The following is an 18,218-nucleotide window of genomic DNA, read 5'->3' as shown; positions in this document are numbered from 1 at the left end:
ACTGTCCTGTTGCTCTTCCTGTAGTTTTGCTGAAATAAAGCTGAGTTTTGGACGTTGTGTGTTTCTTTTATTGGAGTTAATAGTGATGATCAGTGTGATGAGAGAGTGGGATTAGCTGCAGATTCAGTGTGTGTTGTGCTTCAGTGAGTTTGACTGAAGGAAGTTGAACATCTGGTGAAGTTTCTGTTCTATTCTGGGAGAAATGAAACTATTCACAGTCACATTCATGTAAATATTATTTACACCTCACTGATCTCTGTAATGTGAGAATTCATATCTTGCCTATTTTTAAGTTTATTTTTAAGTAAATTAATAATCCTAAACCTAAACAACAACAATTTCACAGATCATGAGTTCAGATGCTCCCTGAAATGACAAAACCATGAGGATAAATCTGAAACTACAGTAGCTCTACAGCAAATCTAAAACAGTAAAAAAGCAACATTTAGCATCTATAGCAGGACACCAGCTCATGAGTCGTCTCAGGAGAGTCTAAGTCACGACTCTCTTCACTCAAAGTGAAACTTTCTGATTGAGCAGCTCCATCTCTCCACCCTTCACCCTGTTCTTGAAATGTCTTTTCTTATAACAGTGATACCTACAAATTATTTTCTAGTCAAATAAACAAATAAAATTATTATTATTGTTTATTGGTTCATTTAGGATGCAGTTTACAAATGTTTTAAAATTCCTGCTTATTAATAATGAGTTAATAAGGGAAGAATTTGCTGGAACAGTGTGAGTGATTAATGCACTATAACTAGAGATGCTAAAGAGAAAGCTAAACCTGGAGACTCTGTGCTTCAAAGCAGGTCACGTTTGTTTGTACTCAAATAAACAAATGTTCTTTATTAAAATAATGTTAATAAAATTTTGGCTTCTGAAACTTCCAGCTTTTCAATATTTGTTTCATTCAATAAGATTTTCCTGAATTTATTTTTTTCTTTTTCGTTCACATTTAAATTCTTTGTCGGTTCTGCTTTTGTCATTGTGATAATTTTTCATAATTCAATAATTTTAACATTTTCAAGTAAAGGTCTGAGGTACACTACCTTTCTCAGGATTATTCATTTTGCATTTAAGATCCTCTCACTGCACACATCAACAATGATGGACCTGCAACAAAACAATAATCTTTCTAATCTGAGGAGAGAATCTCTTTAATCTGAGGAGAAAAAACTTTTTAATCTGAGGAGAGAAACTTTTTAATCTGAGGAGAGAATCTCTTTAATCTGAGGAGAGAATCTTTTTAATCTGAGGAGAGAATCTCTTTAATCTGAGGAGAGAATCTTTTTAATCTGAGGAGAGAATCTATTCAATCTGAGGAGAGAATCTTTTTAATCTGAGGAGAGGATCTATTTAATCTGAGGAGAGAATCTATTTAATCTGAGGAGAGAATCTCTTTTATCTGAATAGAGAATCTCTTTTATTGGAGGAGAGAAACTTTTATCTGAGAAGAGAATCTCTTTTATCTGAGGAGAGAATCTTTTTAATCTGAGGAGAGGATCTCTTTAATCTGAGGAGAAAGTTTCTTTAATCTGAGAAGTTTCTTTAATTTGACGAGAGAGTTTCTTTAATCTGAGGAGAGAATCTCTTTAATCTAAGGAGAGGATTCAATTCAGTTCAATTAATTTTTATTTGTATAGTGCATTTAACAATGAATATTGTCTCAAAGCAGCTTTCACAGATAATGTGGTAATTAAAAGTGAAGATGTTCTTTATAACTAAGTTTGTCCCTGATGAGCAAGCCGGTGGGGACTGTGGCAAGGAAATAGGCATAAGGAAGAAACCTTGAGAGGAACCAGACTCATAAGGGAACCCATCCTAGTCTGGGTTGCACCGAATGTCCATTTATAGCAGATAAACGATGTTGCAGGGTACAGTGACGATGATCAGAAGCGAAAAGTAGTCCTGAGTCAGTGTAGCAGACTGTTGACATTAACTACAGTCCAATCCATCCTCAAAGCGCCCGTTCTTACTACAGAATTTCATGGAACCACCCAAGGCATTGATGAGAAACCGTGCCAAGCTGCACAAAGTGGCCTCCAGTCGAAGAGAACACTATCCAGAGGCAGACCTGAACGAAGTGGGAAGATCCACGGAGGGGAGAGGGGCAGGAACAGTGGTCACTAGAACCTCAGGAGCATGTTTAACTCGACAAAGAGAAAGAGAGAGAGAGAGAGAGAGAGAGAGAGAGAGAGAGAAGAGGGTGACAGGAAGAGAATAATATGGATTATTATGTGTCCTTACTGTTATATGAAAGTTAATATCAATGTGCAGTTTGGACTCCAGCAAGACTAGCTATGGCAGCATAACTAAAAGGGAGAACTAGAAGGTAACACCAACATGAGGATCTCTGGGATAAGAGACGACCCACCACACCACCGTCAACAAACCTGATTGAAAGTGTGAGAGTGAGGAGACGACAACATACAAATATCCCAGTTCACCAAACACTCAATATCCATGATCTCTCCAGATCTGCTCCTTTACCTAAGAAATATCTACTGATAAAAAGCTTGACTAAATAGATATGTTTTGAATGTCAACTTGAATGCTGAAACTGTGTCTGAGTCCTGAACACTAATTGGAAGGCTGTTTCATATCTGTGGGGGTTTATAAGAGAAAGATCTATTTAATCTGAAGATAGAATTTCTTTAATCTGAGGAGAGAATCTCAATTCTGAGGAAAGAAATGTAATTAATGGACAGTATATCTGTCAGGGTGCGAGTAAAACAGGAGGCGGAAGCCGAAATACAGCTCGCTCGTGTCCTAATGACGGGAGTGAGGAGACACACACAAGCACACACACATACACACACATATCATATGTAGACATATACATATCTACATATCAGTAGAACAGACCAAAAATAAAGATCTCATGTTTGGGGAAAATTCTGCACTAGTTGCCCCTGAGAAAATCTTTATCAGGTGTTGGTTTTTACCTGAGATGCTAATGGTTTTTAGGTCACCTTCTGTCTCAAGAAAGGATTTGCAGAGCTTTTATTAATTTGAAGTTACAAGTGTTTATGATGGTTTGGGTATTTAATTTAGCAATTCTTTTGTAAACTTAACTGATAAAAAATTGGTTTTATGAAGATCATGTTGTATAACTTTCTTCTATTATTTTTTTGAGTTTTGTTTATTTATTACATTTGTTTATTGATTATTGCCTGTCAAATAAATGCCAAATTCTTGATTAACTTTAAAAATTCCTTAAATCATTTATATCTAGTTGATTATGTAGTCTGGTGTTACCACAAATCACTGATCAGGATAGTACAAACTGAAGGCTCATGAATGGATGGAGCATAGAGCACAACATCTGGGACCTTCTGATTTCTTACTATCACTGACTTAGCAAGTTTTAACAAAGGTACTGAATCAATTATTCTTTATGCAGTAGCAAGCACTGAGCAGCTATTTAAAGAACATTAGTTTGCAGTTATATCATCTGACTAAGATTCAGACTGGCCAAATTGCCTCCGTGAGCAGGTATAGTTAACCAAGCTCCAGACTCTAAGCTTCTTTAAAATGACAGAAGAAATACAACTAATAAGTTGATCAGCTTAAATGATATATATTCAAGTTAAATCTTTATTACAAATTGGAGTCAGATTAAAAGTTCAAAATTAGATTCATGAAACAAATTGCAATCTATTTTAATATTTTTTACAGCAGAGTAAGAAAGACTTACACGCAGCACACCTTCACCCACGCCAGTGGATTCTGTCGTTGGGCCATTGGGTGGGCAACCTACACTGTAATGATTGGACATTCTCTATCACCTGACACAGCTGACGGTGCCATCGCGGTGCAGGCCTCGGTGCATGCCGAGGCCGAGGCACATTCCCTACCAGATCTGTCCACCCAACCAGAACCAAAATATCTTTGCTCGCTCAGCATGTCATGCCATACCTTTAAAATACCGGAAACTCTTGGTCCACTTCGCTAAGTGCTTCAGCGTGCTCTACAAATAAAAATGAATTGAATTATGTAAAAATCAGCACTAGACTACCTATTAGACTGCCTGTACCAATTACCCATCAGCCCCTGCACACATCACATGATAGCCACGTCCCTAATCACAGACACATTTTCCTTGTTGCCCCTAATTAACTTGTTTATTTACGTTTGAGTTTCTGTGTGTGTTATGTTTTTGTTGATATTTTTTATCTTCATGTATTTTTTTCTGTATTTAACTTTTTCAGTTTCTGGTCTTTGTGTAAAAATCATGTTTTTTTGTTTTCTTAGTTTTGGTTGTTTTGGTATCGTCCTTCAATGCTGCTGTGCCTCTCTGTCCTGTGGAGAATGTAGTTGTGGTAGCTCCATGACCTCTGAAAACATCACCTTGCCTACATTTACATTTAGATTTATGGCATTTGGCAGATGCCTTCACCCCGAGCGACTTAGAATTATTACATTCATAACCCTGAGCAGATACGGGGATAAGGGCCTTGCTCAGGGGCCCAGAAGTGGCAAACTGGTGTGGCTATGCCTTGAAATCATGACCTTCAGAGACAAAGTCGAATGCCTTAACCACTAAGCTACCAGGTCCTGCTCTTTGACCTGTTGAGAACATTACCTTGTCTCTCAGCCGGGTGAGGATGTTGTTCTTATTCCATGTCTAACTCAGGATGTTGCCATGCCTCACTGTCCAGCAGAGGACGTAGCTCTCCCTTGTTGTGCACGACACCTTGTCTCTCTGCAACGCAGTGTGCACTAGTCAGATCCTGGCCTTGGCATGCATGTTGCTGTCTGTTTGGATGAGAGCATTCCTGTGCTGCCTGAAACTTTGTTCCACAAACAGGAACCAGAGGAAATCTTCTGTAGCCACCCAGGACCCCCCAAGATGAGGATGGGCTCCCTCTTGAGTTTGGTTTCTTTCAAGGTTTCTTTCTTATGCCATCTCAGGGAGATTTCCCTTTACTTCCTTTCTCCATTAGAGACAAACTTACACTCATAAAGAACAAACGTATTCATTTTTTCTTACCACATTATCTGTGTAAAGCTGCTTTGAGACAATGTCCATTTTTAAAAGCGCAATACAAATAAACATGAATTGACTATAAGATGGGACATTTGCGAGTCAAGACTTAAACACTAAAGGGAGGAGGATTGTAAAGATGTTAAAATCAGCACTAGACTGCATTAGATATCAGCCCCTGCACATATCACATGACAGCTTCATGTCATTGTTCACTCACATCCCAAAATATCAAACCAAAATATAAGTCTACGTTTTTGTGTGTCTTTGTTAAGCTTTTATTAATGTTTTTGTTGCAAAGATGATGAACAGTCACATTAAATGAACTGTTTGCATGTTTAAAACTAGATGAAATCCAAAACTAATCCTGAGATAATTGCTGGATCAGGAATGTAGGAGCTTGTCCAGGTTCCTGTGTGTTCAGACAATATCTACACTGGTCCTGCAGCTGATAATAACAATCTCTTCTGAAGAAACACACAGAGACTAAGGGAGAATGAGAGACGACTCTCAGTGTCTCAGCAGTAGAATTAGTACTTTATGGTTTTATCTGACTGCATTATGTGGTCATTAGTGTCACGGTGACATGCAGAAAAAATAAAGTGTGTTTTCTCTCATCCACAGTGTGTGTGATTGTGTGTATCACATCCTCCCCCTCAGCACCTGCAGTCTCTCCCAGCTGCAGCAGTGCTTCTCTGTACACTCTCACTGACCGAGGTTTTTGTACGATGCTCTAACACTGTGTGAACACCCAGTTACCACTGATATGATGTGCACTCTGACAGTAGTAATCTCCTGCATCTTCAGTCTGGACTCCACTGATGGTCAGAGTGAAGTCAGTATTCGATCCACTGCCTTTGAAACGAGCTGGAATTCCTGACTGTAAGCTTGTAGCCCTGTAGATCAGGAGTTTAGGAGCTTCTCCAGGTTTCTGCAGGTACCAGGCTAAAAAATCTCCATTATACACATTGCTACTGGTTTTACAGTTGATGGTGACTGTGTTTCCTGGAACAACAGTTTGCACTGAAGGAGTCTGAGTCACAGTCACCTGACCTCTGGATCCTGTAGAGAAACATAGATGGTGTTTGTATGCTGTAAAGTGGTGTAGAATTAGTATGAAATGAAGTGTGTGAGGCTGTGAGTTGATGTTAAACTCTCACCTTGAGTCCAGAGGGCCAGTGTGCAGATGAAGACGCTGATCAAAGTCATGGTTGCTGTGGGTGAAGTTGCTGATCAGCAGCTCTCAGTCATGAAGTGTTCAAGTCACAGGACTATAAACACTCACAGAGCACTGAAGCATGGACTGCTAATGCAAAGTGTGTGTGTGTGTGTGTGTGTGTGTGTGTGTGTGTGTGTGTGTGTGTGTGTGTGTGTTTGTGTGTAAAACACGTTCTCTTTTCTCTCTCAGTTTATTTTTAGAAGGTATGAATGTGCATCAGTGAGGGAGATGTAGAAGAGTGGAAACATCTGAAGCTTTTTAATGATTAATTTCATTAGTCATATGATCCATAAAACATTCTTTTATTGAAATAATCACATCTTTGGATGTTTTTATGATGCCACACTGCACCCTGGTGGTGACTCCTGTAACTGTAGACACTGAAGTTTAATAAGCAGGACTTTAACGTTACTCTTTTTCTTGTATCGATGCTACTATAAATAATATTTACAGATATTCTGAGTGATTGCTGACGTCGGGTTCATTTTACTTTTGATATCTGAAGTCCCTTAACAGGTGGAATGTGAAGGTGTTAGATATGATTTTAAAATTGCATGTAATGACAGTGAGTGTGCATCTACATGTGAAACAGATGTGCTGGTGGTCTGTATGTGAATCTGACAGACTCAAAATAAATTTTAAATGCAAATGCAAAACAAATGTAAAGACTTTAGAGAAATAATTTAAAGATTTAGAGACAAATACTGGTCCACCTGGGTTTAATCACCTCACATTGTGAAATCAACACTATCTTACGGAGGGACCTGAAAACACATAAAGGCACTGCTCAGAAAACCCTCCAGATCCTAACAGTCCTCTCCTTTAATGCACAGCTCCTGAATTTCTTACAAGATGAAGAAGTGGTGTGACATACTCAGTGAGGCACAAAGGCAGAGCAACGTTCCAGAGCAAGAGGCTGCATGACACTCTCCAGTAGGCAGGAAAACTGGATGGAGCTCTCAGCAGGCGTCTTCTTCAGCAGGTCTCAGAGACTGGGCGATGCATTCAGTGGAGCTCGAGACTCCCAGCAGGTTGTGGGGTCTAAGGGGGTCAGCCGTCTCAGCAAATAACCAATGACTGATTGTACAATCTCACTGACTGAGGTTTTTGTATGATGCTGTAACTCTGTGTGAACACCCAGTTACCACTGATCTCATGTGCACTCTGTAGCACCAGGGTTCTGGAGGAACGTTCTCTCATTTCACTGTGTACTGCGTCAGATATTTATGGTTGAAATGACAATAAAAACTTCTTGACTCTCTTGACTTGAACTTTGTTTCCCACACAAGCAGCAGGGAGCATCTTCTGTGGCCACCCAGGACAAGAGGTATACAATAAAGGGAGGAGGTTTGAGAAGATTATCTCTAAATCAGCACTAGACTACATGAACTATCAGCTCCTGCACATATCACATGGCAGCCTCCTGTCACTAATCACTCACCAGGTCCTTATTGCCCCAGTGTACTTAACAAGCCGAATTCAATTAGAGTTTTTTATGTTTGTGTTCTGTGTCAATATTTTGTTGATGTTTTCAGGTTCATGTGTTTTGCCTGTATTTCAGCTCAACATCTGGCTTTTGTGTGGTATTCATGTTTTTGTTTATGCTGTTGGTTTTCTTTTTTTAGTTGTTTTGGCTTGTAATTATTAAATTATCTGCACTTTAATATGCATTGATTCAGGTACAGGAGAAGCAGTTACTCACTTACAGAGATGTGCTGGAGAATAGACTGGTCTTAAATATCCTGACTAACAGCTGCATGTAAATCACATTAATCAGCACAGAGACTTCTGGGTAACTGAGCTCTTTCTAGTGACTTTATCTCACTGTAAAGGGTTTATTATTATTATTATTATTATTATTATTATTATTATTATTATTATTATTGAATAGGAGTGATGTTAAGGAGGGCTTTGAGAGTGGGGAGCAGGTTTATCCAGATGTGTTCATTACATAATTGTTGTTTGTACACTGTTGTTTAGTGTAGCACCAGGGTTCTGGAGGAACGTTGTCTTATTTTACTGTGTATTGTGTCCCACTGTGTATAGTAGAAATGACAATAAAAGCCTCCTGACTTGACTAATGAACTAATACTCAGCTTCTCTCTTTAGGATCAGACCCATTCCAGTGCACCTGCTATTACAGCTGCCCACTGTGTCTGACTGAGTTAAGTGAGTGCACATGACAAACCTGATGTTCTTCTAATGACCAATACTGAGAGTCATCAGGAATCTTCTCACACCAAGACCTTGTATTATGTTTTAATGAGGAGATCTGAAAATATTAGGAGATTTGGTTTTCTGAAAAATGAATTATAGATTTATATAGAAGAATGAATTAAATCTTAGGAAAGAAAAGAAGAACATTTCTCTTGTTGATTGTGACAGGAAGTGAATTTGAGAGATTTAATAAAGAAGACTAATGAAGCTTCATGTACTTGAACAATGAAAGGCTACGTAGGACCTGAGAGTTTCAGAATATATGCAGGAGTGAAATTTTCTGAAATAAAGTGAAAAATCGTGATCTGATTGTTTCTTAAAGACTGACTTTCTCATATCATTCTGTAGATGAGAGATTCCATACTCAAAGGAGGCCTATACATCAACACCCCTCCCCTTGGGAAGATTGGATAACAACCTGGTTCATCTCCTACCTGTGTACAAACCCCTTGTATGCAGGCAACCAGCTACCTCCCGCACAGTGACGACATGGTCTGATGAGACCGATGAGGCTCTGAAAGACTGTTTTGAAACAACTATGTGGGAGGAATTGTGCAATCCACATGGGGAGGATATTGACAGTTTAACAGACTGTATTACGGACTACATTAATTTCTGTGTGGAGAATACTGTATCCACCAGGACTGTACGGTGTTTTCCCAACAACAAACCGTGGATTAACCCTGATATAAAGACTTTCCTTAAAGAGAAGAAGAGGGTTTTTAAATCGGGAAACAAGGAAGAGTTGAAAACTGTCCAGAGAGAACTTAGAAAGAAGATCAGGGAAGGAAAAGCATGCTACAGAAGGAAAATGGAGGATCAGCTGCAGCAAAACAACGTCAGCGGTGTGTGGAAGGGGCTCAAAACCATCACTGGTCATAAGGAGTCCAGCTCTCAGGCTGAGGGTGACCAGCAGTGGGTGAATGATCTTAATCTATACTTTAACAGATTTGATCAGCTACCCTCCCCTGCCCCCATCCAGTCCCCCCTGCTGCAATCCCCCTTCTCTGCTTTCACAGCAAGCAGCTCCAGCCCCACCTCTCTCTGCACAGCTATCAGCTCACAGTCATTTCACAACACACCAAACTCCCCCCCCCTGCCGATTTCCTCCAGCCAACACTCCATCCAATACACACTGCCCCTTACAGAAGACCAGGTGAGAATGGAGCTCAGGAAGATCAAGGCGAGGAAGGCTATGGGCCCAGACGGCATCAGTTCCAGGCTACTACCAGCTGTGCGGCATATTGCGGCATATTGCTGTACATGTTTGACCTGAGCCTGAAGCTGGGGAAGGTGCCACAGCTATGGAAAACATCCTGCGTGGTGCCTGTTCCAAAGACGTCGCACCCAAAAGACTTTGGGGACTACTGACCAGTAGCACTGACCTCCCATCTGATGAAGACATTGGAGAGGTTGATGCTCACTCATCTCCGACCTCTGGTGATCCCATCAATGGATCCACTTCAGTTTGCCTACCAACCTGGCATTGGAGTGGAAGACGCAGTCATCTTCCTCCTAAATCGGGCTACTTCACACCTGGAAAAGGCTGGGAGCACTGTGAGAGTCATGTTTTTTGACTTCTCTAGTGCTTTTAACACCATCCAACCTGTGCTTCTGAAGGATAAGATGGTGTACATGGGAGTGGACCATCATCTGTCAGCCTGGATACTGGACTACCTCACAGACCGACCACAGTATGTGAGGACTCGTGACTGTGAGTCTGACATGATTGTCTGCAACACTGGAGCCCCGCAGGGAACGGTTCTTCCCCCCTTTTCTCTTCACCATCTACACTGCAGACTTCATGTTTAGCTCAGCAACCTGTCACCTACAGAAGTTCTCTGATGACTCTGCCATCGTCGGTCTGATCATGAATGATGATGACAGAGAGTACAGAGGACTTATACAGAACTTTGTGGACTGGTGCCAACGGAGCTGCCTCCAGATAAACGCGGGTAAAACCAAAGAACTGGTGGTGGATTTCCGTAGGCACAAACACACTTCATCACCTCCATTGGTAAACATTCAGGGAAAGGACATTGTGAGAGTGGACTCTTACAAATACCTGGGTGTTCACCTAAACAACAAACTGGACTGGACAGACAACACTGAGGCAATCTACAAGAAAGGGCAGAGCAGACTCTTTCTGCTGAGGAGACTAAGGTCTTTTGGAGTGCAGGGAGAGCTACTGAAGACCTTTTTTGACTCTGTTGTGGCATCAGCCATATTCTATGGAGTGGTCTGCTGGGGTAGCAGCATCTCTACTGCAGACAGGAAGAGACTAGACAAGCTGATCAGGAAGGCCAGCTCAGTCCTGGGAATTCCCCTGGACACTGTACAGCAGGTGGGAGAAAGGAGGATGGTAGCAAAACTATCATCATTACTGCAGAACGCCTCCCACCCCCTGTATGAAACTGTTACCTCATTGAGCAGCTCCTTCAGTGACAGACTGTTACATCCTAAATGTCTGAAGGAGCAATACAGAAGGTCTTTTCTCCCTGCTGCTATTAGACTGTACAATAAAAGCTGCTCCCAGTGAACCATTAACCAAAATACACACTGCTATTACTGTTCAATGGTGTAGTAGTTACTGTTTTTACTGTTTTACTATTTAATAATACTACTGTGTGCAATATTACCTGCAATACATGCAATACCACCTGTGTGCAATACAACTTGCAATACGTACTTTTCCTCATCTGTATTTATATATTGTGTTGTGTATATACTGTAATATTATAGTATGTCTTATTCGTCTATTCTTTTATATATTTGCATTAATGTTTTTTTTTTCATGCTGCTGTAACAAAGAAATTTCCCCACTGTGGGACGAAAAAAGGTTTATCTTATCTTATCTTATCTCTTAATGAGAGAGTTTCCTCATACTGGTGCTACTGTCACCTCTAACTTGCTTATTAGGTAGCTTCATCACTATTTAAATGTCCTGAAACACAGACTGGAAAACAGGTGAAAGATTCAGAGGGGGATGGAAGATGATTCTGAGAGAATTAAAAGAGTTTGTGTGTGAATGTATTGGATTGTGACAGAATGAATGAGGTTCAGGTGGTGATTGACACTCCTGACCAATCAGTAGCGAGCAGGCACTATTTAGAGTGGGTTGGTTTGAGCCTGGCATGCGTCACGCCCGGATCCTCCCCTTTTGCGGTTGCTAAAGACATTTCAGGTATGTGCTGCTAGTATGTAGCGTTGGCTAATAAGTTTTCTTTGCTCATTGCACTAATGGCTCATTTGTGTATCCTTAGCCTGTCTTTTCAGTGTGTGTCCCTGTTGGATGCTGCTTTGGATCTGTTTATTGCCCTCCCTGCAGGTATGAGGAAGTTGTTTAGCAATGTTTAGCTTTAACGCGTGTCAGGTGGCGTGAGTAATGTGCAGTCCTTGAACTTCAGTTTAACAGCAGGTTATTTGAAGGCTGCGTATCCTGAGCGGTGCATTGATTCTCAGGAACTTATCTATCCGCGTTTGGTAAGTTGCTTCGGTTTGTTAGGGGGAATTACAGCATGTAGTTGCGCAATTACTTGTGTCATTTATATCTTGTATCATTGTTTGTATTATAGGATCCTCCTTCTCTCCTTCTCTCCTTCTCTTCTTTTTCGTCCTGGGTGATTATTGCTGTGATTCGACTTTTCCCTCGCTGCGTGCCGAGTGAACAACCTCGGCTTACAACTATTTAAAAGGGAATTCTGCTGCTGCCATTTGGCTTCTGTGATTTGTTTTAACCGGTATTGTCTGGTCTACTGTGGGGTCGAGCAACGTGCAAGTATCGGGGCTGGCTTGAAGACGACGTGGCGCTCCTTTTGGGTTTTGCTTCCTCAACCTTTTAATCAAGTTCTTCATTGGTTTTGTTTAAGCGGTGTATATGGTGAATCATATTGTGCTTGGTGACTATCCATCATATTACGGTGGAATTGTGACCTTAATTCGCTGTTTCCTTCCTTTCTGTCTGAGATTTATTTTGCTTTTGGTTTCTTTCAGGAGCTGGGGTCCCACGGGTGAAAGGTCTTTGGTGGTGCTATTTCTACATTTGCTGTACGACACTTTTGACGTGTATGAGTGGGTGTTTTGAGTTCACGGTGAGGTGTGTGTGGAAGTGTGCTTTTGATAATTAGTGCTGATCACTCCGTGGGTAACTCCAGCCCTGTATGCAATGATTTTATGTTGTTTTGTTCATTTGGAAGTTGTGTAAATTTATTGTTTAATATTTTGTGTCCGATTGTTTATTTTTTGTTATTTGTATAATTGTCACTGGACCATATTCACCAGCGAGAACATTTTTGTTTTATATTTTAAAGCTAAGTTTTCAATAAACTTTGTATTGTTTTATACGATGCCCACGTTTCCTGCCTACACTCAATAATAAGGGAATCGAACTTGTGTGACCTAATAAACTCTGGGGTTTACTTCTATTTCCTGGGTATAACCCTCCCAGGTGGCGTAGTCGACTTGGTTAGTATATAAAGTTGAGCTTGGGTGTGACGAGCCCTTGGCTCTCCCTCCTGCACCATCCGCACCCCTCGCGCCACATTCTGGCGTAGTCGGCAGGATCTCTTGTGTAGTGCAGAAGACGTGGGTATTGTTTGTGTATTTCTGTTTTATATATTTTGTATTTTTGCAGAAGCTGGGCAGCAGCAGTTTATATTTTTTCCCATTTTATGAGTAGATCCTGAGCTTCGTATTCTTCCTCAGTAGTGGTAAGTGATTGCGGGGTTTGCAATTATGGACGATGAACTACGCGAATTGAGAGAATTGGTAGCCCAATTAAGGGCAGATAATGAAAGGTTGCAGCAGGAGCAAGTGCCAATTGTGCAACCTGGCCCATTTAATGCTCCTATGTCTCCCGTTGTAGATCCACCACTCACTGGTGCTGTTGCCTCTGCAACAGATCGTTTTGTGTTTGTGCCTCGGGATCGTAAGTGTCCGAAATTTAACGGTAGGTCCGGCGTTATGATTGAGGAATGGGTGGAGGAGGCTCAGGCCTGCATGCGTCTTCGCCATCTCTCTTGTTGATCAAGCATTCTTTTTGGTTGATCATTTGGAGGGAGAGGCGAGGGAGGAAATTCGATATCGGCCAAGGGACGAGAGGGAGGATCCAAACAAAATTATTAAGGCATTGCGCGAATTGTATGGTTATGCGAGTTCGTCGTAGCTCTTCAAGAATCCTTTTTCCAGAAAACAACAGGGTGGGGAGACCTTGTTAGAGTTCTCCTAGCCCTGTTGAATCTTCTGGAAAAGGTGAAACGTCAATCACCCCATGGTATGCCTAATGCGGATATGTTATTGCGAGATCAATTTGTTGAGCATGTGAGCGACGGTGCGCTTCGACGTGAATTAAAACAGTTGGTCCGCCGCCAACCCACTGCTACGTTGTTGAATGTTCGTGGCGAAGCTATTCGCTGGGAACGTGAGGGAATGCCTGGGGGTGCGTGGTGAAGCCAATCAGTTCCTTCCGCTCAGGGTATTCAGTATGGGGTACAGGGACATCGGCACACAGGGGAAGTAGTAAGTTGGCGACTTCGAATTGGGCGAGTTAGAAATGCTGAAAAGCAACAACAACAATTGAATCAACTTGCTCAAAGTGTGGCTCAAATTCAAAATCCTCAGCGTTCGCAATTATCCCGATCTAATCAGATAATTTGTAGACGGTGTCAGCAGCCTGGTCACTTTGCTAGGGATTGTGATGGGGAACGGAGACCTTTTTGTTTTCCACCAGTACGCGCAGCCTCCGCGGTACCGAGAGGTGGGCAGTTACAGTCCAGGCAACCGTCGGAAAACTAATTCCGCTGAGCTGCAGGGCCACCGCTTGGTCGGGAAAAGACAGGCTCGGGTGTTCTAAATGATGCCAATTTTATGTCTCGTTTTATGTCAACGTGTCCGCAACTTGACGTGTGTATGGGTGGGGTTATGGTACCTTGCCTGGTGGACACCGGTTCTATGGTGTCCACAATTACGGAGAAGTGTTTCTTGGCGAATTTTGGGTCGTGGGGTCAGGAACGGCTTAGGTCGTGCCATTGGTTACAGCTCCGGGCTGCGAATGGTCTTTCAATTCCTTATATTGGCTATTTAGAACTAGATGTACAGCTTTGTGGGCGTGTGGTCTTAGGGTGTGGAGTGCTGGTGGTCAGAGATCCTCCCGGTGGTTTGGGGGCTCAGGTTCCTGGTGTTCTGGGAATGAGCGTCCTAAGCCGCTGTTACCGGGAGCTCTTTGGTCAGCATGGCACCAGTCTTTTTGATTTACCTGTTGTGTCACAGGCCCCTATTTCCGTTGTCCAGGCCTTACAGCATTGTCATCACATCGACATCCAGCTAGTTTCAGATCAGGGGGGTCGAGTCAAGGTGCGTGGACGTCGGGCGTGTCGCATCCCGGGGGCACCATGAAATTGGTTGCCGTAACGTGCTCTGCCCAGTACTCAAGTGGTACAGTATTGTATGAGCCTCCAGATTCTGGTCTCCCAGCAGGTTTGTTGGCATCTCCTGCTCTGGTCCATGTGCACCATGGCACAGCTTATGTGCCTGTGGTTAATGTGGGTACAATAGATGTAGTGGTGTACGCTAGCACGGTCGTAGGCACTGTTAACCATGTTCAGGTGGTGAGCTTACCCCCAGAGGTCACTGAAGTTCAGGAGGTTTCGGCTAGGGTAAGTACACAAGTTGTGCAGGTTTCCTCCTGTACAAGAGCAGATCCGGGCGATTGACTTGTCTGTGTTGTCGGTAAAGAACAAGGCAAGGTGAGGGCGCTATTAGACCGGTATTCATCTGTGTTTTCCATACATGATGGGGATTTGGGATGTACTAATCTTATTTCCCATGACATCCCCTTACTAGATGAGGTCCCTGTGCGCCAGCGGTACAGGCGTATTCCTCCTTCAGAGTACGAGGTAGTAAAGGCTCACATTAACCAACTTTTGGAGGCTCAGGTAATTAGAGAGAGCTGCAGCCCTTACGCTTCGCCCATCGTTTTGGTTAAAAAGAAGGACGGCAGTCTACGCATGTGTGTAGACTACCGTCATTTAAATGCTAAGACCAGGAAGGATGCCTTCCCTCTACCTCGTATTGAGGAGACGTTGGATTTACTGGCAGGGGCACGTTGGTTTTCTACCATGGACCTTGCCAGTGGGTACAATCAGGTCCCTGTTAGTGAGGCAGATAGATCTAAGACAGCGTTTTGTACTCCGTTTGGGCTCTTTGAATGGAACAGGATGCCGTTTGGCCTTTGTAACGCTCCCAGCACCTTCCAGAGATTAATGGAACGGTTGTTTGGGGACCAACAGTGTCAGTCTCTTCTTTTGTACCTTGATGACATTGTTTTCTCCTCATCAGTTGACCAACATCTAGCTCGGATGGAGGTAGTCTTAAGCGGTTACACAGGGAAGGTTTGAAGGCTAAGTTGTCAAAATGTGCCTTCTTCAAACGCGTACAGTACCTGGGGCATGTGATCTCCTCAGAAGGGGTTTCTACAGACCCAGGAAAGATTGAGGCAGTTTCGCAGTGGCCTCAGCCTACCAGTGTTGCAGGTTTGCGGTCATTTTTGGGGTTTGCTAGCTACTACCGCCGCTTTGTGGAAGGGTTTGCGAGGCTGGCTGCCCCTCCACAGGTTGGTGGCAGAGCTGGCAACCCCAAAGCGGTCAAAGTATGGGTCCCGTGAGTTTGCTGAGGCATGGTCTCACGGAGTGTCAGAGTAGCTTTGAGGAGTTAAAGGTAGACTTACCACCGCCCTGTACTCGCCTATGCCGACTTTTCACTTCCTTTTATCTTGGAGGTGGATGCCAGCCATGGGGACTAGGGGCGGTCCTCTCACAAGAGCAACAAGGTAAGGTTCGTCCCATAGCTTATGGTAGCCGAGGTCTTGACCCACTGAGCGCAATACTTCAAACTACAGTTCTATGAAGCTGGAGTTCCTTGCGCTCAAGTGGGCCATGACTGAGAAGTTCGGGAGTACCTGCTGGGACACAAGTGTGTAGTCTACACTGATAATAACCCTCTTAGCTACCTGACCTCAGCTAAGTTGGGTGCCATGGAACAGCGTTGGGCTGCCCAGTTGGCAGCCTTTGACTTTGAGCTTAAGTATAGATCAGGTAAGAGCAATCGCAATGCTGATGCCTTGTCACGCCAGAACCCACCTGCTGTGGAAGTTCAGGATTTGTGCCCAGGTGTATCTGTTCCTGCTGCATTGCGTCAAGTGAACCAAGGTGGATTGGTGAGTCAGGTAAACCAGATTGTATCTTTTCCTGGTTATTCCAGCAGTGATATGTCGGCTCAGCAGCAGGCCGATCCAGTTATTGGAGAGCTGCTGGTGTTTGGAGGCAGAAATTGCTGCCTAGCTCTGAGGAGCGTAAGAAACTTTCTAGGTCTGCTGTGCTCTTGTTTCGGCAGTGGGATCGTCTGGTGGAGAAGGAGGGGGTGCTTTATCGCCGGGTGTTTCGCCCGGATGGTGGAGAGGAGGTCCTCAAGTGCTATTGCCGGTGGCCATGAAACCGGAGGTGTTGACACAATTGCATCAACTGCACGGGCACCAGGGGGTGGAGCGCACCTCTCAGCTGGTGTGGCAACGATGCTATTGGCCAGGGATGTCCTCTGACATTGCCCGGTGGTGCCATGAGTGTGAAAGGTGCCAGTGTGCAAAGGGTGTCCAGCCTGCCCCTGTTAGTTTCATGGGACACCTGCTGGCTGCACGGCCAAATGACATTCTGGCCTTGGACTTTACTGTGTTGGAACCCTCAAGTTCGGTCTTGAGAATGTGTTGGTCATGACTGATATTTTCACCAAATACACCTGGCGGTACCTACTAGAAATCAACAAGCTGAGACTGTGGCACAGGTTCTGGTTGTTGAATGGTTTTGTAAATTTGGGGTGCCTGGCCGTATTCATTCGGACCAGGGTCGTAACTTTGAGTCAGCGCTTATTAAGCAGTTGTGTTGTTTATATGGAGTTGAAAAGTCACGCACTACTCCATATCACCCTGCTGGAAATGGCCAGTGTGAGCGTTTTAACCGGACGCTGCACAATCTTTTGCGCACCTTGCCTGTGTCAAGGAAGGGGGACTGGCCATCTTGTCTTCCACAGGTACTGTTCGCCTACAACACTACTCCTCACCAAGCTACGGGAGAATGCCCGTATTTTTTGATGTTTGGGCAGGAGCCTAGACTTCCAGTGGACTTCCTGCTTGGTAGAGTTGAGGAGCCACAGTCAGGTAGTGTTCATCGGTGGGTCCTGGAGCATCAGGATCGGTTGCAGGTGGCTTTTGAGGGGGCTCGCGAGCGGTTGGGGGCTGCTGCTGACCGCCGGAAAGCCAGGCACGATCTGCAGGTACGAGAATCACAACTGCAGGAGGGTCAATTGGTATATCTCCGTGACTATAGCGTGAGAGGTCGACATAAAATCCATGACCTGTGGAGCTCCGTGGTGTACCAGATTGTGAAGGCACCTAAGGAAGGAGGTGTGGTGTATACAATTGCTCCCATCACAGATCTAGGCAAGTTAAAGCACGTGCACCGATCTTTGCTGAAACTTCAGATTGGCAGGAACTCTCCCCCCATGTTGCAGGACATTCCATTAGTGGAAACTGTGCGGCCTCGAGAAGAATTGGACGAGGGAGATTTGTTTGTTCTGGTACCTGAAACACCGCAGGTTAGTGGTAGGCAAGCACCTAGGAGTATGCTTCAGTCTGAACCCCAGGGTTCTGGTGAAGTCCAGGAATCAGAAGAAATCCCTGAGGTAAGATTGAATGAGCAGCCACTAATAAACCCTCCTTTACACTCTGCTTGGTGGGGAGAGTGT

At 43.5% G+C, this 18,218-nt stretch overlaps 1 long non-coding RNA gene and 1 gene segment (V, D, J or C); one reads left to right on the top strand and one right to left on the bottom strand.

Annotated features, from left to right (window-relative positions):
• Positions 1-1,063: 1,063 nt before the first annotated feature.
• LOC124400870 lies at positions 1,064-6,329 on the bottom strand. The segment is given in 3 exon segments: positions 1,064-1,116; positions 5,750-6,052; positions 6,151-6,329. Coding segments are annotated over 3 exon segments (390 nt in total).
• A 5,236-nt stretch (positions 6,330-11,565) lies between these two features.
• LOC124400883 lies at positions 11,566-12,038 on the top strand. The gene is made up of 4 exons (XR_006928462.1): positions 11,566-11,610; positions 11,690-11,754; positions 11,834-11,909; positions 12,002-12,038. It is a non-coding gene; the product is annotated as an uncharacterized LOC124400883 (long non-coding RNA).
• The last annotated feature ends 6,180 nt before the right edge of the window (positions 12,039-18,218 follow it).

Source organism: Silurus meridionalis, chromosome 18, assembly GCF_014805685.1.
Source record: "Silurus meridionalis isolate SWU-2019-XX chromosome 18, ASM1480568v1, whole genome shotgun sequence".
In the NCBI taxonomy this organism is placed as follows: Eukaryota; Metazoa; Chordata; class Actinopteri; order Siluriformes; family Siluridae; genus Silurus; species Silurus meridionalis.
The sequence above is the reverse complement of the archived record's forward strand: the minus strand, read 5'-3'. Positions and strand labels throughout refer to the sequence as shown.